At 45.3% G+C, this 19,648-nt stretch overlaps 1 protein-coding gene across 9 annotated transcripts in view; it reads right to left on the reverse strand.

The window, feature by feature from the left end:
• Nucleotides 1–1,272: 1,272 nt before the first annotated feature.
• Nucleotides 1,273–19,648, reverse strand: part of ACADS (acyl-CoA dehydrogenase short chain) — a 91,940-nt gene continuing 73,564 nt past the window's right edge. For all 9 annotated transcript variants that reach the window (XM_078768400.1, XM_078768402.1, XM_078768401.1 and 6 more), the window contains 4 exons: nucleotides 17,618–17,755; nucleotides 16,649–16,744; nucleotides 15,384–15,440; nucleotides 1,273–1,559 (listed from right to left, as the gene is read on the reverse strand). In XM_078768400.1, the coding sequence (XP_078624526.1) occupies nucleotides 1,404–1,559; nucleotides 15,384–15,440; nucleotides 16,649–16,744; nucleotides 17,618–17,755 (447 nt within the window). In that variant the 3' untranslated portion in view covers nucleotides 1,273–1,403. The remainder of the gene's footprint in view (nucleotides 1,560–15,383; nucleotides 15,441–16,648; nucleotides 16,745–17,617; nucleotides 17,756–19,648) is intronic.

Consider the following 19,648-nt stretch of genomic DNA (forward strand, 5'->3'; position numbering starts at 1 on the left):
TGGTGGTGGTGGTAAAGCATATATAAATTAATTAATATTTCAAGGTGGTATGTCAGTAGTAGGCATGGTGGTGGTGGTGGTGGTAAAGCATATATAAATAAATGAATATTTCAAGGTGGTATGTCAGTCGTAGGCATGGTGGTGGTGGTGGTGGTGATGGTGGTAAAGCATATATAAATAAATGAATATTTCAAGGTGGTATGTCAGTCGTAGTCTTGGTGGTGGTGGTGGTGGTGGTGATGGTGGTAAAGCATATATAAATAAATGAATATTTCAAGGTGGTATGTCAGTCGTAGGCATGGTGGTGGTGGTGGTGGTGGTGATGGTGGTAAAGCATATATAAATAAATGAATATTTCAAGGTGGTATGTCAGTCGTAGGCAAGGATGGTGGTGGTGGTGGTGGTGATGGTGGTAAAGCATATATAAATAAATGAATATTTCAAGGTGGTATGTCAGTCGTAGTCTTGGTGGTGGTGGTGGTGGTGGTGATGGTGGTAAAGCATATATAAATAAATTAATATTTCAAGGTGGTATGTCAGTAGTAGGCATGGTGGTGGTGGTGGTGGTAAAGCATATATAAATAAATTAATATTTCAAGGTGGTATGTCGGTCGTAGGCATGGTGGTGGTGGTGGTGGTGGAGGTAAAGCATATATAAATAAAGTAATATTTCAAGGTCGTATGTCAGTAGTAGGCATGGTGGTGGTGGTGGTGGTAAAGCATATATAAATAAATGAATATTTCAAGGTGGTATGTCAGTCGTAGGCATGGTGGTGGTGGTTGTGGTAAAGCATATATAAATAAATTAATATTTCAAGGTGGTATGTCAGTCGTAGGCATGGTGGTGGTGGTGGTGGTGGAGGTAAAGCATATATAAATAAAGTAATATTTCAAGGTCGTATGTTGGTAGCGGTCGTGGTGGTGGTAAAGTGTATATAAATTGATGCGATCCCAAAATCATTTGACGTGCCTCTTGCCCCAGCAATATGTTTGCATGATGTGCCAAATATGAAGCAGGAAAGGCGTCCAGTCATTTTCGAGGCAGAAGCTCCGGACGTACATACAGACAGAAGGAATGGATGGACAGAGAGGACCCAAAATAGAAGCCTTCAGTGGGGCCGAACCCCGGTTTGGTGCCACCGATAAGGTACTCGCAGTTATACATATACTGTATATATACGTATATATAAGGTACTCATTATACAAACTTTTGTCTCAAAAAACGTTTTGATCTCCCCTTATTCAACGGTATGTGAATGCAGTCAACATTAGCACGATCATCAGTAGCTTTTATTTGATTAAAATGCATCAAAAACACATCGGTGAAAAAACAACGATTTTGAATTAGATCAAAACATCACAGGTGTGATACCCATTCTCAGGTTTCTCTGCTGAAAATGGAATCATTTCCCTCCGTGCTCCTTTATGACGGTCCCGGCAATGACGAGCCGCTGGATTTCGCTGGTGCCCTCGTAGATCTCCGTAATGCGGGCATCCCTATAATGCCTCTCGGCTGGCATCTCCGTCACGTAGCCCATCCCACCCAAAACCTGGATCGCCTGCAGGAAGCACACCAGTTAGCATTCCGTAATGGAAATCTCCCTGAATGGCGTTCCTTCCTCACACAATACATTCAAAAGAGAATACGTTTTAATCTCCATGACGAATGAAAGGAAGCATATATGAAGATGTAATTCGAATGATTAAAACAGGTAAAGATAAACAAATAATCAAACTGGAAGAGGCACTCAGTAGAGGGCACACCTCCACCTGGCTGGACAGTTTACGTTTTGTATCCCACTGCTAGGCCGGATCTGGATTCCGACCTGAACCAAAATCTAATCTGTTAGTTGTTGTCACACATCCAACCTCTCCTCCAAGTTTTGTCTGGGTCCGTCCATAACTTTTTGAGATATCGCGCTCACAGACAAAGAAACAGACAGGAGTGAATGCATAACCTCCGTCCACCTTCAGTGGTGGAGGTAACTAAGCTGCCTGACAACACATTGCCAACAACGAAAACACCAGGTTATATTCACAGGAAAGACTTTATCCATGATTGTATAATCGATGTTTGCTGGGGCGTTACGTATCATAACAACATTACCCAAGTCTACTCCTCCCAATAAGCCATATTAAACACAAGGAAACTGCCTGATGAAGGCCACCCTGTGGCCGAAACACAATCATTGTGTTGAATTTAACCTTCCGTGCTACCTGCCACATGGTCGGGTCGTCGGCGACTAAACCGACACCCCTCACTGGCTTTGCTAGTGGGGAGGCTGACTGTGACACCTGCCAGGATCAAAAAACAACACCTGGCAAAGGGCAGATGAGCTCCCGTAGAGAGCCAATGGCTATCCAGTAAGGAGATGGTGTCTTCTAAGAAACACTCATCCGGTTTGGACCGGTTCAGGTCATGCGAAAGACTAAGAATGGAGCGTGCTGCTTCCTTGCTCGAAAAGGATAGAGCACGGACAATCCCCATCAGTTTGCATCCATGGGGACGAGGAAATGCCCTGCTGAGTACGGCGAGAAAAGCGGCGCCATTGTTGTGATGTCTCCAGGGACCCACAGTATCCCAGGAAGTGACGGTAGTCGCAGCACTTCCCCCAAGCACAGTGGCTGTGTTAAGTGTTTGTCTTGTCAATATGTCCGTGTGTGTGTGTGTGTTAGCTCTGCTACGAGCCTTAGCCCATGTACTAAAAGAATCCATTGTTGAGAGAACATATCATTGAGATGGTCTCCGAACATGCAACGCAAACCAGACACTTTCAGCAATTCCTGCAGTACTAAGTCGTGGTACCAGCCATTTTCTTAGATATGCTCGTAAACTAGGCCGTTTACCGGACCATAAAAAAATAAGATGCTGCTCACGTCTGGAGGATATAATTCTGCAATTCCAATGTGAAATGGGGATTTTCCTTCGACCACATTACGTGTCCGTAAGCTTCGACAGATGGCACAGTCATCCTTAAGCACTTTTCCTCGTGACAGGGCAGTCGGGAAGGTGTCAAGCAAGATATCACATGCTTCATATTGGCATCACTAACTCCATTCACAAATGATGAATGCCAGGGCTTCAACTGAAGATCTTTTTTTCATTTGAGTTTGCACGTTTGCCAACACGGCAGCGAACTTTTCTTCTTGTTACCGGTCTTCCACTGCACGTCTTGTGTCCTTCACACTTCCTGTTCCAAAGGCCAGTTTTTCTACCTTACCAATGTCTGCTTTGGTGGAGAAGGTTTTCCAAAGCGTTCCACGAAAGCTGTCCACACTCGAGAAATTACTTGGCCTGTGTGTGCCCTTTCATGCACCCAAAAACAAGCAACCAATCACTCTTCAACACTAACAACTTATGTCTGCCATGCCATCTAACTTCCTACTGACTCCCGCGTCTGACTTTATTCTCCTCTTCGGCAAGTGAAATCCATGCTCCATCGGATTTAAATCAGGAGATTGACTTGGCCAGTCTAAAATCTTCCACTTTTCCCCCTGATTAACTCCTTGGTTGCGTTGGCAGCGTGATTTGGGTCATTGTCTTTCTCCGTGGTAAAGCGTCACCCAATGAGTTTGAATGCATTGTATTGTAGATGGGCAGACAAAATGTTTCTGTACGCTTCTGAATTCATTTTGCTGCTGCCATCATTAGTTACATCATCAATAAAGATGAGTGAGCGAGTTCCAGAGGCAGCCATGCAAGTCCAAGCCATGACACTACCTTTACCATGCGTCACAGATGAGGTAGCATATGCTTTGGATCATATACACTTCCTTATTTTCTCCACACTTCGGCTTTTCCATTGCTTTGGTAAAGGTTTATCTTGGTCTCATCTGTCCATAAAACTTTGTCTCAGAACTCACTGGCTCACCTCTGTACTTATTGGCAAGTTTTAATGTGGCCTTTCTATTTTTGGTACTGATGAGAGGTTTGCATCTTGCAGTGTAACCTTTGTAATTCTGCTGTCCAAGTCTTCTGGGAACGGTAGATTGTGAAACTTTCACCCCTGCACTCTTGAGGTTGTTGGTGATGTCGCTGACAGTTGTTTTAGGGTCTTTCTTCACAACTCTGATGATTTTTCTGTCATCAACTGCAGTTGTTTTCCATGACTGACATGACCGTTGTCATTTGCAAAGTACACTAGTGGTTTCTTTCTGTTGCAAGATATTCCAAATCGTTGTATTTGCTTTGCTCAGTTGTGGTGCTCTGGTTCGCATTGAATTCTTCTTTTCTTTCAGCTTCCCAATTGTTTCCTTTTCTTTTACAGACAGTTCTCTGGTCTTCATGTTGGTTTATACCTACTGACTCCAAAGGCAAAGCAAAAGCAAAAGCTAAAACCAAGACTAGACATTCACAGCTCTTTTATGTGTGAACAATCAATGCAACAAGAAACACCCATCAGTAATCTGTTCCAATACTTATGCTAACATAAAACGGATGTACTGAAAATAAAAATTTATATTGTTATACGTATAATGGTAAAACATGTATACATAGAAATATCAAGAAATAAAATCTGACCTTCTGTACACTGCATCAAATTCATATTTTGATGTCAAATCCAAATTTCTTGAGTATATTGTTGCGGTTTTAGAACCCACACTTTTGTAAATAAATAATCACTTGTAAATATGACATTAAAGGTTAAAGGTTGCACCCCTAGTTAGTCCACAAGCAACACGTAGGCCACCATAGGAACTCAGTTATTTCATTATTATGTGTTTTAGTTAAGGCCGTGTTTCCAATAGTTAAAATCTGCGTTGCATCAATTAAATAAGAGTAGGTCCCAATTCTTTCCATCCATTTTGCGACCTCCCTCTCCAAGCGCCGCCATTACGCGCCTTACCAGCAGCATTCGCTGCCTTGGCGTTCGCTCAGGCGCCGCCATTGACCATGTGGTCAGGCTCGAGGAAAAAGGGGGCGGAATGCCAATAACAAGGTGTGGCCTGTCAACTAGCCGTCAAAGGCGTGGCCGGTAAGCCTTCACCAGCCAACCAGGGCTGAGGGAAGATCACCGACGGGCGTGGCCTTTGTGGAGCGCTGCGTGATCTTGGCGCGTGTTATATAAACGCGAGCACAAAGCCCTTTTACAGACTTCTTTCGAAGGACTGCGCGAGAGAGCTCGCCTACAGGGGACTTGTTCAGCGGCACTCTTGTAACAGGACTCGCATGCACACGGCAGTGGCGAAAGGACTATACGGTGGCGCTCATTGCAAACGCATTGAAAGGACTTGGAGAGGGTGCGCTTAGCACAACCATCCATTTGTTACGTACGCTGAAGGACACGAGCCTCCCCCCCGCCATATGTAAGGTCCGGTCGCGTTCCAACTACGCGCGAAGCTGCCTGCCGGGTTTTCGCCCGCTGGAGCGGAGTCGACTGGAGCCTGGACCATCAACCTGGACCTTCCATCTACCAGCTACAATCCCCGTGTGAGTGTGTCTGTTTGTCTGGGGTCTTAGAATAAGACTGTAATAAGACTGCCCTGTGTCCTGCTTCTTCTCCTTCTTCCTGTACATTCTTTCCTTTCCTCTTCTTTTTGGTTTGTAAATAAATTACCTTGTTCTTTCTTGGTTTTCCCAAATGCGATCGCATCCATCCTTTCTATCAATTGAGTACCTGTGGCACGATTAGGAACCGCTCAGAATTGGGTTTAGTCTTTGTTAATAGCTCGGATCGTGGATTGCTAACCGCTCGGCATTTACCATCGTATATGTGGTTCGAGCGGGAGTTATTCCCTCGTTTCCGGCGGGCGTTAGTACTTAGGTAGCAGCGAACCCCTAGGCCTAGCAAACCATACCTAACGCCACGCTGGGAAGGACATTATAGCTTCCAGGACTCAGGACGGCCAGCTAAAAAGACAAGGGGATTAACCCCCCCTTGATAAGGGGAGTGCCGACCCCCGAGATCCACAACAATAGATAACAATAATAACAAATTTGACTTCACTGTTCCAATACTTATGGAGGGTACTGCACACACACACACACACACACACACACACACACACACACACACACACACACACACACACACACACACACACACACACACACACACACACACACACACACACACACACACACACACACACACACACACACAATTGATGAGCTTTATATGATTGAATCTTAATGTTTTCTTTTGTGTTAATCTTAATGTTTCTTATGTCTGTTCCCAGGTACCGCAAAAACGGCTGAACCGATCGCAACAAAATTTTGGGTGGGTAATCCTGGGACCCGCTGGAGTAAAATAAGCAATATTGTTTTTCCTATTTTTCCAATTTTACACTTTTTCCAAACACGATGGAATAATATTCACCGATATGAACAGTGATGTGGCTTTTATTGAAATTCTACAAACACCGTTTAGATTTTGATGATTTGTGTGTGAGATGATTTAACGGATGTATTATAAATAGTTTAAAATAAAAAAAACCTTCAATATCTGATATTTTGCCTTTTCATTTGGGCCTCCCAATTGAAGCCCCGCCTCTGGGGTGGGTACCGTTGCTAGTTTTAATAATGTATGGTTATGAATTTTTTTTTTTTTTTTTTGTATACAAGATCGAGTCTCGTGAAAGAGCTAACATTAATCACACAAAAAGTCAAACCGACACACAAAACACAAAAAACAAGGGGAGCGGCAGACAAGATGGGGAGAGAGGGGGAAGGACACAAACACAACATTTGAGTGCAGGGACATCGGGAGAAATGTGGGGGGAGGGCTTGGGGGTAGGTGGGAGAGGTATAAAACATATCAACACTGCAAGGGCTCTGTGGTGAATTAGCGGGGGTAGAAAAGATCAAGGTTTTGGATGGAGGAAGATAAGAGATGGTGGTGAACAGCTGTTTTAAAGACCTGGAGGGAGGAGTGGGATTGAAGGGAGTGGGAGAGTTTGTTCCAGAGGCGGGAGAAAAGGGGAATGAAAGAGTGAAGGTGAGCAGAGAGCCTAGATTTTGGCAGTTTAACCATAAGAGGGTTGCAGGCAGATCTTGTGCGACCTGAAGGAATATTGGGGGGACAACGCACAGAGAGAGCTGGGGGAGCAAGGCCGGAGAGGAGTCGGTAGAAGACAGAAAGACCACCAACCTGCCTGCGGTGAGCGAGTGAAAGGCCCTCGGAGTTAACTTCATCGCGGGAGATTCCAATGATTCTGAAAGCTTTGGCCTCAACAGCGTGAAGCCGAGCTAGGTGTGAGGCAGGAGCACCAGCCCAGAGGGGGGAACAGTATTCCATTGAGCTGTGGATGAAAGCCTTGTATGTGGTGAGGAGCTCAGGTGTGCCAAGGAAGGACTTCGCACGACGGAGGATGCCCAGTCGGCGACTAGCTTTGGAGGCCAGCTTGGAAATGTGGTTTTCCCAAGAAAGATCATGGCAGATTGTGAGACCCAAAAGCTTGAGCGACAGAACTTCTTGGAGAGGATTGTTGAGAAAGTAGATGGGAGGGTTTTCTAGTCGGTCCTTTCGGAGAGACATTGTAAGAGTGTGAGATTTGTCAGGATTGAAAGACATGTTCCACTTGTTTGACCAGTCTGTGATTTTGTCCAGGTCTGCAGAGAGTGAGGAGGCTGCAGACTGCCGATCTGTGGGATGAGGAATGGAGCGGCAGATAGTGGAGTCATCAGCAAAGAGATAGAGAGGATTTTCCAGAGAGTCGGAGAGATCATTGATGAAGACCAGAAATAGCACAGGGCCCAGAACACTACCTTGGGGAACTCCAGCCAGAACAGAAAGGGGAGATGAGAGAAATCCATTCAGGGCCACATGTTGCCTACGACCAGAGAGGAAGTCCGCAAGCCATGAGTGGAGATTTCCATGGATACCATAGGAGGAGAGTTTGGTGAGCAGAGCTGGGTGCCAGACCGTATTGAAGGCACGTGATATGTCAAGTGAGGCAGCTCTGATTTCCTGTTTGGCATTGAGGACCTCCATCCATTGTTGAGACAGCAGAAGCAACATGTCCAGAGTGGAATGACCTGGTCTGAATCCAAATTGATGATCAGAGATCAAGCCATTGGAGAAGAGGAAGGATTTGATATTCGAAGCAATGATGGATTCCATGACTTTGCTGATAATTGGAAGCAGGCTGATTGGTCTGTAGTTGCAAGGATCTGTTTTTGCACCTTTTTTGTGTAAAGCGGTCATGTTTGCTGATTTCCAAGATGCTGGCAGATGACCTTGAGCAAAAGAGAGGGTGAAAAGAACAGAGAGAGGGTGAGATAGAGCGGCAGAGCAGGATTTTAGGACCCGTGGGCTGATTCCGTCTCGTCCAGTTGCAGAATCAGAGTCGAGGTTTGATAAAAACTTCTCCACCTTGTCAGGAGAGAAGGACACAGAGTCCAGGAGCAGTTTTGGTTCGACTGGGAAAGGTGGGAACAGAGAGAGATGGGTTTGGGACACAGGATTTTGAGGCAAACACAGAGTTGAGGCATTCGGCTTTGTCACGTGTGGTGTCAACTGTGTAGCCATTTGAGGTAAGGGAGGGGATGGAGGGGGAACAAACACCAGAAACGGATTTGAACAGATGCCACCAGGATTTGGAGGAAGGAGACAGGTTTGAGAGTTCAATCTTGAGTGTGGAGAGATAGTGCTTCCTGGCACTCCTGAGGGTAGACACACACTTGTTTCGAGCTTGGTGAAGGAACTGAGATTGCCTTCAGTTGGATTTGCCTTCCAAGAGGCAAAGGCAAGTTGTTTCAGGGCAACTGCCTCACCACAAGATTCAGTGTACCATGGACGGGAGGAAGGGTAAGACAACTGAAGACGAGATGGGATAAATCTGTGCATGAGAGAGAGCAGTTTGCTTTGGAAGAATTCCCAGGAAGAATTGATGTCAGAGGCGGTAGAGATGGGAGACCAGTCCAGGTGATTGATGGCTGCTTGCAGCCCACGCCAGTCGGCGTGAGTGAAATGCCAGACTCGTCGGTGCTGAGGAGGCTCTCTGGGAATGGCCAGAGAGATGTCCACTTTAACAAGCACATGATCAGAAGAACCGATTGGAGCAGAAGAAGAGCAGCAGATATTTGCAGGGATGTTAGTCATAACCAAGTCCAGAAGAGAAGATACTCCATTGACTGAGATCCGGGTCGGGAAATTGACAGATTGTGTCAGTCCCAATGAGTCGCAGAAGTCCTTTGCTGAGGTGCCATGGCTGGTGAGAGATGAACCCACACCCAGCCAGCTGGCATGATGACAGTTGAAGTCGCCACATAAAATGGCCTGAGCAGGCAGATAATGAGGATAGCTAGTTATAACCTAATGCGGATGTTCTAGATCAGATTTCTCATAATTACCCCCCTTAATTGGCATTGCCAGAGTCCAGGAACAGTTGATGAGTACTCTGGATCAGGTGGTTAAAAAATAAAATCCTGCAGGAAACTGAAAGGGTGAAAGTTGGAGTTACTGATTTTATTGATTGGGCAACAGATATTAACCTCGAGAAGCAAAGTCCACAAAAGTATCATAATCCAGGAATTCTTTCCAAAGAAAAGACTCCAGAAGAGAAAAGCGATGCTTGAAGAAGTTGCATCTAAATAACCAATTGTTGACGCTCTTAAAGACTTTGACGTTGGGTGGCATAGCAGGATATTAGACACAATTACTGGAGGTTTAAAAGCATGATCCAAGAAAAATGGGATGTTGTATTGGAACCTGGTCTGTTTGGTCTCTGCACAGTTTGGAGAGATAAACACACGTTTACCTTGTGATGCACTTCAAAAGCTGAGTGAAGAAGAACTTGTGACGTTTGATGAGCGAGTAATCAAAGAACAGTTTAAATCAGAACTTGGAGTTTTGATAAATAATTAGAACAGGATGAAATTAAAAGTCCAATACCTGAGGAATACGTCTTTTGTATACATAGTTGAGGCTCACAGAAGAGCTGGTTCTAATACACCGAACGGATCAGGACATAAGACAAAAGGAACAGCAGAGAGTGGGGGGAGGTGGAGAAGAGGGGTAACAACAGCAGAGTTGAAGGCCAAGAGTGAGGCAGACTTGGACAAACAATGGGTTAGGGGAGGAATGGGGGGCAGCAGAGGAGCAGAGGATGCGTGGGGTGGACAACATGGATACAGAGGGAAACTCTCTGTCTTACACAATGTCGATGAGTGTTGATCATACACACATTAGAATTACGGAAAATTGCGAGATACAGTACCATGAGAAGCAGTCTTCGTGCAAACAATGACACACCTGTGCAATGTGTGTGTGTTTACCTTACTCTGGAGGGATACAACTTGTTCAGTGAGGTATACACAAAAGTAGGCTCAGCATACGAATACGACAACGCTTCCCACAACTCAGGTGGTGTGTGAAAAGTTTTTGAACATTCAAAATTATCAAGAACAGACCGAGTAGTGCCCCGAGTGCTGGCTGATCAGTTGGAAGCAATGACTTTGAAAGCCACAGAAAAAGACATTCTACATCGAAAAAGATCCTGAAACGATCATTGATAACGTATCATTGAAAAGGTCATTGTTACGAAAGGAGCAACACCTGCAATTAATCCAATGATTGTATTTATTTATTATCTATACTAGGGCATGCCCGTACTATATCTATATCTAAAATTATATCCCCCCCCTCTATTTACATGAAATGGTTTGGTCCAAAGCGAACGGCTTGCGAGTACGGTGACAATCCCCCCCCCCCCCTCTATTTACATGAAATGGTTTGGTCCAAAGCGAACGGCTTGCGGAGTTTGGTAAAGAAATCGCCATAGCGTGCACAAACGCGCAGGAAAGCGAAAGAATCGCAAATTAGTTTTAATTAGTTTTAAAACATAGTTTAACGCCAACATAGCGGCAACATAGTTTGCCAACGTGAAATAAATGAATACGCTCTCAAATGTGCCGTCCGAGGCAGAGTCTGTTCGCCACGTTCGGCACACGTGATAACTCGCTGCTCTCTGATTGGTTGAATCGTTTTTTGGACATAGCTCGGTAACTACTTGTCCGATTAATATGAAACCTTGAAAAGGCACATCCTCGGGTCCCCAGCAATATACCTGGCAAGTTTCAAGTATATCGGACCCGTGGTTGTCGAGAAACAGCGGTCACAGACAAACACACAGACATACACACATACACACACACACACAGAGATTACTGGAATTATAGATAGATACAATAGGCCAGTGTCGTCTATCTGTCTGTCTGACCTTGAAACACAGAAACGATTCAGCAAAACCTGCGAATCAAATTAATCCGAACCGATGGGAAAATTATAATTTTTTCATTCGCACTAAATATTCAACCTGGGCAGTGTATAACGCAACGGACTGCTGCTTCGATCGCTCCCAACTTTTTATTTATTTATTCTACTAGCTGTTAAGAAATATGCTGCAAAATATTTGCTGTTAAGAAATACGGCGATTTGTGAATTTCACAATACTGTTAGACCCCAACATTCACGGGGAATACGTTCCTGGAAAATGTCGCAAATGTCGAATCCGCGAATCTGGGGGCATCGTTTCAATGGGAAGTGGGGGGGAGGGGGGGGCTGATTAGCGAAAAATGCCACGATTGTCGAAACACCGAATGTCGACACTGAAAATGTCGGGGCATTGGTTCAATGAGGAAAAGGTGGATACGTTTCCAGCAGTTTCTGATTCATAGGGGAAAATTTATAAAGTTTTAAATTTTTTCAACTGCAAATGCACAATATTACAGTTTAATTAAAAGTGCTTACAAATTAAAAAAAAAAATGACAACACCAGGTAGTTTCCAATGTTTATTGAAGGAATGTGATTAGTCTATTAAAAGTGCTTAACCAACCATACCATAAAAGTAAAAAAAAAACAACAGCAAGTAAAATTTAAAAATTTTATTTAACAAGCACACGGAACTTTTCAAATGATGATTCTGTACAATAATTAAAATCCAGTGAAATCCTCTGAAGACGATGCAGGAGAGGGTACTGATGAGTCATGCACTGAAAGGAATGTCGTTAAGAGAGCAGAGGAGTGGGCAGGTGAGGTCGCCGATGAGCCCTGCACCGAGAACAGGCAGGAGAGGGTGCTGAAGCTGTTGGTGGAGGGACCGGGGTGAAAAAAATTCCTGATAGAGAGCTGCCTGGCAGATTGACGCAGGTTCCGATGTAGATACTTGTATGGGAGCATCGCATCATCCAACCCCCTCTTAAACTTGAGGTAATGCTCTATGACCGGGTCAGCTTCTTACACCCTGTCGGCAATTGCCCACATGTTCTGCACCTCACCCAGGAACCATGAGGTTGGACCTTGGCATCTCTTCCTCCTCATCACTGCCTGACTCCTCTTCCTCCTTCTCCTCCTCCTTGGAAACATTGGTAATGACATCCAAATCCTCCTCGGCGAGCTCCTCGGCATGCGAGGCGATAAGATCCTCCAACTCCTCAGGCTTCATGTCATCAAAGCCTTCCTCTCCCACCTGCTGTACCAACCCAGCAATTTAATTCCTCTTCTCCATGTTGTCAGGAAACCCTGTAAAGCTTTTCACTGCCTGTGGTCATAGGTTTTGCCAGCAGGAGTTGATGGTGGAGACTATCCCCTTGTCCAGTGACTCCTTGATGGCGCCAATGCAGTGGGCTATGTTTACCTCTTTCCAAAACTGCCCAACAGGGAGCTCTGGGCATCCGAAATGCAGCAAAAGGTGCGACGTGTTTAATATGTTTTAAAAGTGGAGAGATTACCCTACCCCTTGATCAAGCGGCTGGATCAGGGAGGCGGTGTTGGGCGGCAGCAAGATAAACCCGGCATTGGGTTGAGCCACCTTCAGGTCCTCGGGGTGGCCAGGAGCGTTGTCGACGAGAAGGAGAACCTTGAACAAAAGGTTTTGTTTCACCAGGTACCTCTCAACCTGAGGGACGAAGCAATTATGAAACCAGTCCATGAAAATTGCTGCCATTACCCACACCTTCCTGTTGGCCATCCAAAACATGGGCAGCATGTGTTTGTTCTTGCCCTTGATAGCATGTGGGTTCAGGCAACAGTATAGCATCATTGGCCTCGTCATACAGTCCCCTTTTGCATTTGTGCAGAGAAGAGTTACCGGGCTCTTGGCGACCTTGAACCCCAACGCAGTCCTCTCTAGCTTTGAGATGAAAATTATCGTGGGCATTACTTTCCAGAACAGACTGGTCTCATCTGCATTGAAGACCTGCTCTGGCAGGTACCCCATTACGTCGATCAGCTGCGTCAGTTGAGCAGGGAACGTTTAGGGCACGTCGTGGTACGCGGAGGCACGCTCCCCTGACAGTTTGACATTACGGAGACTGTACCGCTCCTTGAAGTGGTGAAACCATCATCGCCTGCTCCCTCAGAATTAACTGGGTTCACTTGTACCAGCATCACTTAGAGAATCACTCGGAGCTGAATCTGCATCACTCGTAGCCGCTCCCACATCACTCGTAGCTGCTCCCACATCACTCGTGCAAGCGCCACCCTCGCCAGCCAGATACACGTACATACGTCTCACTTTTGCGCGAATTAGAGGTCCACTTAAAGGCATGTTCTTATGTGTATTGTCCTCTGTCCATACATTCAGAGCCTTCTCCTATCCTCTCGATGTAGAAGTCCCGGACCTGTGCGACCCCTTGGTGCTCAGTACACCATGGTGGTCGGTGCGTTCCCCGCAACACTTTCTCAGATTATGTTCTCATTCTTCCGTATGTAGTGAACAGTGGATTCATTCACGTCGTAATGCCTGCCCACAGAAGCCGCACTCTCTCCTCTCGAAAGCCGGTCCAGCAGCTCCACTTTCTGGTTCAGGCTCATCCCTTTTTCTGCCATTTGATAGTCGACGCATCTCAGGCACTGTTCTTGCACTTGGGAGCCATGCTCGAACAATGAGCTGAACAAGAAGCAAAACGCAGGTCAAATCAGTGGGACAAGAATAATGATGGAGACGCAGGACATGCTGGACATAAGTAGTCATACAGGCATTGTAGGCATCTGCGGGAGAGGTGCGTATTCTGTCCATTGTGGGGGAAGTTTGCGGGTGATGGCGTATCCTGCAGCTGGTAATAGATGTGGTGAAGCGTTCTATTGTGTAACTCGCGGCAGATAGCGTCTTACGCAGCAGATGGTAGATCTGGTGGAGTGTTTTCATACAACAACTCGTGGAGGATGCCGTATTCAGCAGGCGGTAATAGATGCGGGGGATAATGTCTTACACAGCTGGTGGGACATGCTGCGCAGCTCGCTTATAGCATGGCTAAATTATTTTTATGCAGCTGCAAAAAGCCTGAAAACACGAAGCACAGGGCCGCGAATGTGGAGGCAGGTCATGCTCACGGCTCGTGGAACATGTTTTCTTTGCGCATGTCCAGCTGCTTTGTGTGGTTAGTGGAAGATGCGTTTTTGAACCAACCGCATTATGCGGCTCAAGGAAGATATCTTTTTTTTTGCGCCAAAAAAAAAACAAAACAAAAAAAAAAACTGCGGAGGTGGGGCACAGGGCCGAGAATGTACAAACAGGTCGCATTGAATCAACCATGAATACGTAAGGTCGGCGAATGTTGTGACCATGAATGTCGGGGTCCGACGGTACTCTATACAGTATATTTATTAATAGGCTAGTGCTGTCTGTCTGCTGTGCCACCTGCCCCCTGAATCATGGAAATGCTCCTCTGAGACAAAATAAAATTACATAAAAGGGTGCCTCAAATTAATCTTAAATCAAATTAATTTTAAACTTCAAATTAATCCAAACCTACAGGAAAATTAGAATACTTCCTCAGTTTAGCTCTTTCAACCAGTGCAAGAATAAAAAAGCTTCCTTTTATTTATTTTCCATCGTGGTATTTTTACCAAGAGCTTCCAGCAAGTTTTCAGATAATGTCACACAAACTGATTTCAGGTTGGTGTATGTGTTTTATCACCTGTCCCCTTATGTGGACGGAGGTCGTTTTCACCACTTTTTGTTTGCCTGTCCGTCTGTGAGCAGGATATCTCAAAAGGTTATGGACGGATTCGGACGAAGCTTGTTGGACAGGTAGGGTGTTTGACATGAACAAGCCGATTATAATTTGGTCAAGGTTTGGATGCAGATCCGGCCTATTAGTGGGATACAAAACCTAAACTGTCTGGCGGAAGTATGCGCTCTACCGAGGGCCTTTCTAGTTTAATCAACGGTTTCAGTTCTTTCGTAAGCAAGCAGTACATGCAATAAGCACTGTTTACAAATACATTTCACAAAATCGTGAGTTCTTTGTAATTTCGTCTACAAATGAACAAACAATAAATTAATAAGTAGGATTAGGATTACTGAAAATGAGGATATAAGACTTCTATCAGATGGGAGACATGAACCGCTTCAGAACATCTTCCAGGGCCGTTTAAAGATCCCAATCCGCCACTGGATCCGAGTAATTGTTTGCAGTGTAGTTCTGGAATTGTACCTGATGAGAAATGTAAGTTGCAGCCTCAGAAGCTGCTAGCTTCGCCATCGCAGCTTCCTGTTTACAAGAGGAGGAGGAGGTGGGGAGGAATGAAATCAGGTAAAGTATCCCACACTTGAGTACACACAAACAAAGCTTTTAGAATCCTGATCTCTTGCTATGGCAATGCTCTCTTGGTTGCTTTGAAGAAGGGATCACGCCCGAAACGTCACCTCATCTTCTCTGTGCCACGGAAGTCTAACAGCTCGATTGAGAAAGTTTGGTGAGCTTATTTTCCCGCCAATGCAGACAGACTCTAATCCCCATGCAGACTAGTCTTCGGTTCTTGCTACAACAGCCAACCTGGGTTCATCCATTTTATTGTATCCTGGCCTAATATGCCCTACATTTTTTTGTTTTGTGGAGGTATTATACATTTTTTTTGTAGAGGTATAAAACACATGGGCACTGCTAGAACTTCCAGGAAGAAGTTGGTATTTCAAAAAAAGTGGATTTGGGGTGAAATTAACGGGGGTAGAAAAGATCAAGATTGTGGATGGGGGAAGATAATAGATGGTGGTGAACAGCTGTTTTAAAGACCTGGAGGGAGGAGTGGGATTGAAGAGAGTGAGGGAGTTTGTTCCAGAGGCGGGAGAAAAGGGGAATAAAGGAGTGAAGGTGAGCAGAGAGTCTTGATTTTGGCAATTTCACCAGAAGAGGGTTGCTCGCAGATCTTGTGCGACCTGTAGGACTTTGAATGCAAACCATGTAAAACCTAACATACGCAAGTGGATGGAAGAGTTAAAGTTAATTTTTTTTTCTTCAGAGGATAGCGGATAGGGAACATCAACTTGTTAAGTACAATGGAGGACAGAGGGGGTGGAGTGCTAAATTGAGAGTGGGAGTAGGAGGGGGAGGGAAGGAGTGTTTAGGGTGAGTGGTGAGAAAAGAGTAAGAAGTTTGGAAGGGGAAGAAAAGTAAAAATTTCAGCCATATTTACATCCGTCATGAAACGGACAACTTCCGAGAGCATTCCTTGAGACTAGCCGTAAATAATTATGACAAAGAAAAAGGAAAACTATGGGGTTTGAAACGAAGAATGAAATGAAAATGGGGCAGGATAAGAAGAACCAGGTGGAGGACACGGTCAGGAAAAGGTACAAATGTAGAAACGCGTGTTTTTGATACGAATTCCACGGCTTTTCGCACGTCATGACTGCACCGTCAGGGATGGTAGTTAAACACGACCTCAAGGAACATTTGGTGACGGGACAACGGCACACTACCTTGGTGTAAGGTGTCCCGTTGTCCTTCATCATGGCCGCCCTCCACGTGAGCAGCCGAGCGCTCTCCAAGGCCATCGCCATGTCAGCCAGTTTGAACTACACGATACAGGTAAAGATGCAAAAACACAAATCAACCACCGAATAAACACGATCTTAAAAAGCAAAACAACATCGTGCACAGGAATGCTTGAGGAAGAGCAGAACGCCAGGAGTGATGGGTGGGGGAAGGAGGTGGGTACTTGAACCCTAAAACGCGGATATTCAACCCTAAAACACGCAGGCATGATCACAAAATGATGTGGTAACGTACATTTCCAATTCAGACCGTTGGATTTTACTAAATGCCAATTCTTTTTCTTTGTCCAATAGTCGAGTGTACACTCGTAAAATTTGATCGCATCATTCCGATCGGAAAAAAAACAAAACCTGAAAACAATTCATTCATCGTCTCCCAGTAAACCAATGCATGGATATTTCAAAATTTACCGTTAACCATCAAAAACACCTGACGTAATCGCACCGCACTCCCCTCCGAGAAAGATGTGATGCATCAACGGGAGGAGAGACCGTCAGTTCCTCGTGCAAGGATGAAGTTCCTCAACCCTGGGGCAAAGAGCTTTAATTGAAATCTACTCTCACCAATTCCTGTCCACTCCTAAAACATAACCTGTTTGTACAGGTTTGTACAGGTTTGTACAGGTACCTTTGCTTTTTTTCCGCTTTTGTTACCTCTTCCTTCTTTTGCAAAGCGTGCTTTTTGCAGAAACTGAATGGAAGATCATGGATTCATCGATATTTTGGTAATTGATCATGGTAGCATCCATAGTGCTATCCGGTATCCAAGCCCGATAGCATCCGAAGTTTGGGATTTCCAAAGCACTTTGCCTTCGATGTGAACGCTGCAACACATGTGTGCCATGACATGTGATGCGGACAGTCGTCCTTTCATCAGAATGTAGGTTATGTTACCTGAATGGCCTGCAGTTTTGTGAGGGACCTCCCGAAAGCCATTCTCTTCTCCGCGTAGTCCAATGCACAATCGAGGGCGGCCTGCGCGATGCCCAGAGCCTGTCCTGCGACGCCGATGCGCCCGGAGTCCAGGGTTTGCTGATGGAAGAGTTTTCGATCAGGGTTATGCTTTGTGACATACCAACCGGTTTGCAAGTCACAGTGATGTCACAAATTGCAAATTATTTAGGGTCTGCAAAATGCCACTGGAAGCAAAATCAAAGCAAGCAGGTGAATTAATTCATTCATTCATTTCTGTATTTTTACCTGCGCCACCAAAGGTAGGCAGAAGTTATGTTTTCACCCGTCTGTCTGCAAGTCTATGTGTCTATCTGTTTGTGAAGAGGATATTTCAAAAAGTTGTGGATGGATTATTCCAAAACTTGGTGGATGAGTTGGTTTGGCGACAAGAACAAGCCGATTCGATTTTGGTTCAGGTCCGAATCCAGATCCGGCCTATCAGTAGATACGAAACATAAACTGGCCAGCCTGGCGGAGGTATGCGCTCTACCCAGTGATGTTCTGCTTATATTTATTTTACAACAGAGTTGATCATAATGCAATCAAATATTTGACTGAAGTCCCTCAATAAATAATTACAACCTCATTTACCCTCCCACCCTCACAACCTCAAAAATTAATAAATGAATGAATGAATGAATGAATGAATGATCGTTTTAAGGCCATTTTCCCCGCTAGAGCGGGGGTTAGCCTTGCGGGCCTCATAACAATCATGGTTCCTTGTTTGAGGTAATGTTTTTATGGCCGGATGCCCTTCCTGACGCCAACCCTTGGTCGCCTCTTACGATGCGCAGGGATACGGTGTACCTATTCTGAATCCGGGTACACACCGGCACATTCATCCCAGCAAGCTGGTACTCAATTAGCCGACCTCGGAAGGATGACAGGCTGAGTCAAGTCAACCCCGCTGGCGTTAATTCAGCGATCGACCGGGATTCGAACCCAGGATACTAGGATCCCAAGCCGGCACCCTAACCGCTAAGCCAACACCAGGCTCCAAAAAAAATAAAATATATATATATATATAATTAATAAACAATAAAACAATTACATAATCAAAACACAAAGGACCACTTGGTTAACAGTTTTAATATATTGTGATAGTTTTAATCAATTTGATGTACCATAGTCTTTACAAAGCATTGGTACTGCCGAATCAGTATCTTGGCAATGGTTACACTTGGTGGTTTGCCATTGCTTTTCCAACGTTGTTTATCCCTGCTCTATCCAAGCAAGGGAGCAGCACGTTCTACCCTTACACCACGGAGTCTGGTTTTAATCAATCAAGTCAAGTCAAGTGTGAACAATGATCTGAAATGTGTTTTTTTAATTTAACAGATTTTTCACAGGGACTACCTTTTGTATACAGCATTAAATAATTCAATCTGGTTTTATATATATATATATATATATATATATATATATATATATATATACATACACACACATGGGATGGGAAGGATGAAGGTGGGATAGGAGGGATGGAGGTGTGAGGGATTGGAGGGATGGGAAGGATGAAGGTGGGAGGGATGGAGGTGGGAGGGATGGAGGTGGGAGGGATGGAGGTGGGAGAGGTGGACGTGGGAGGGATGGACGTGGGAGGGATGGACGTGGGAGGGATGGATGTGGGAGGGATGGATGTGGGAGGGATGGATGTGGGATGGATGGGAGGGATGGAGGTGGACGTGGGAGGGATGGACGTGGGAGGGATGGATGTGGGAGGGATGGATGTGGGATGGATGGGAGGGATGGAGGTGGACGTGGGAGAGGTGGACGTGGGAGAGGTGGACGTGGGAGGGATGGAGGTGGGAGGGATGGAGGTGGGAGGGATGGAGGTGGGAGAGGTGGACATGGGAGGGATGGACGTGGGAGAGGTGGACGTGGGAGGGATGGACGTGGGAGGGATGGTTGTGGGAGGGATGGATGTGGGATGGATGGATGAGGGATGGATGGGAGGGATGGAGGTGGACG

Source organism: Myxine glutinosa, chromosome 14 (genome assembly GCF_964187855.1).
Source record: "Myxine glutinosa chromosome 14, kmMyxGlut1.1, whole genome shotgun sequence".
Lineage (NCBI taxonomy): Eukaryota > Metazoa > Chordata > Myxini > Myxiniformes > Myxinidae > Myxine > Myxine glutinosa.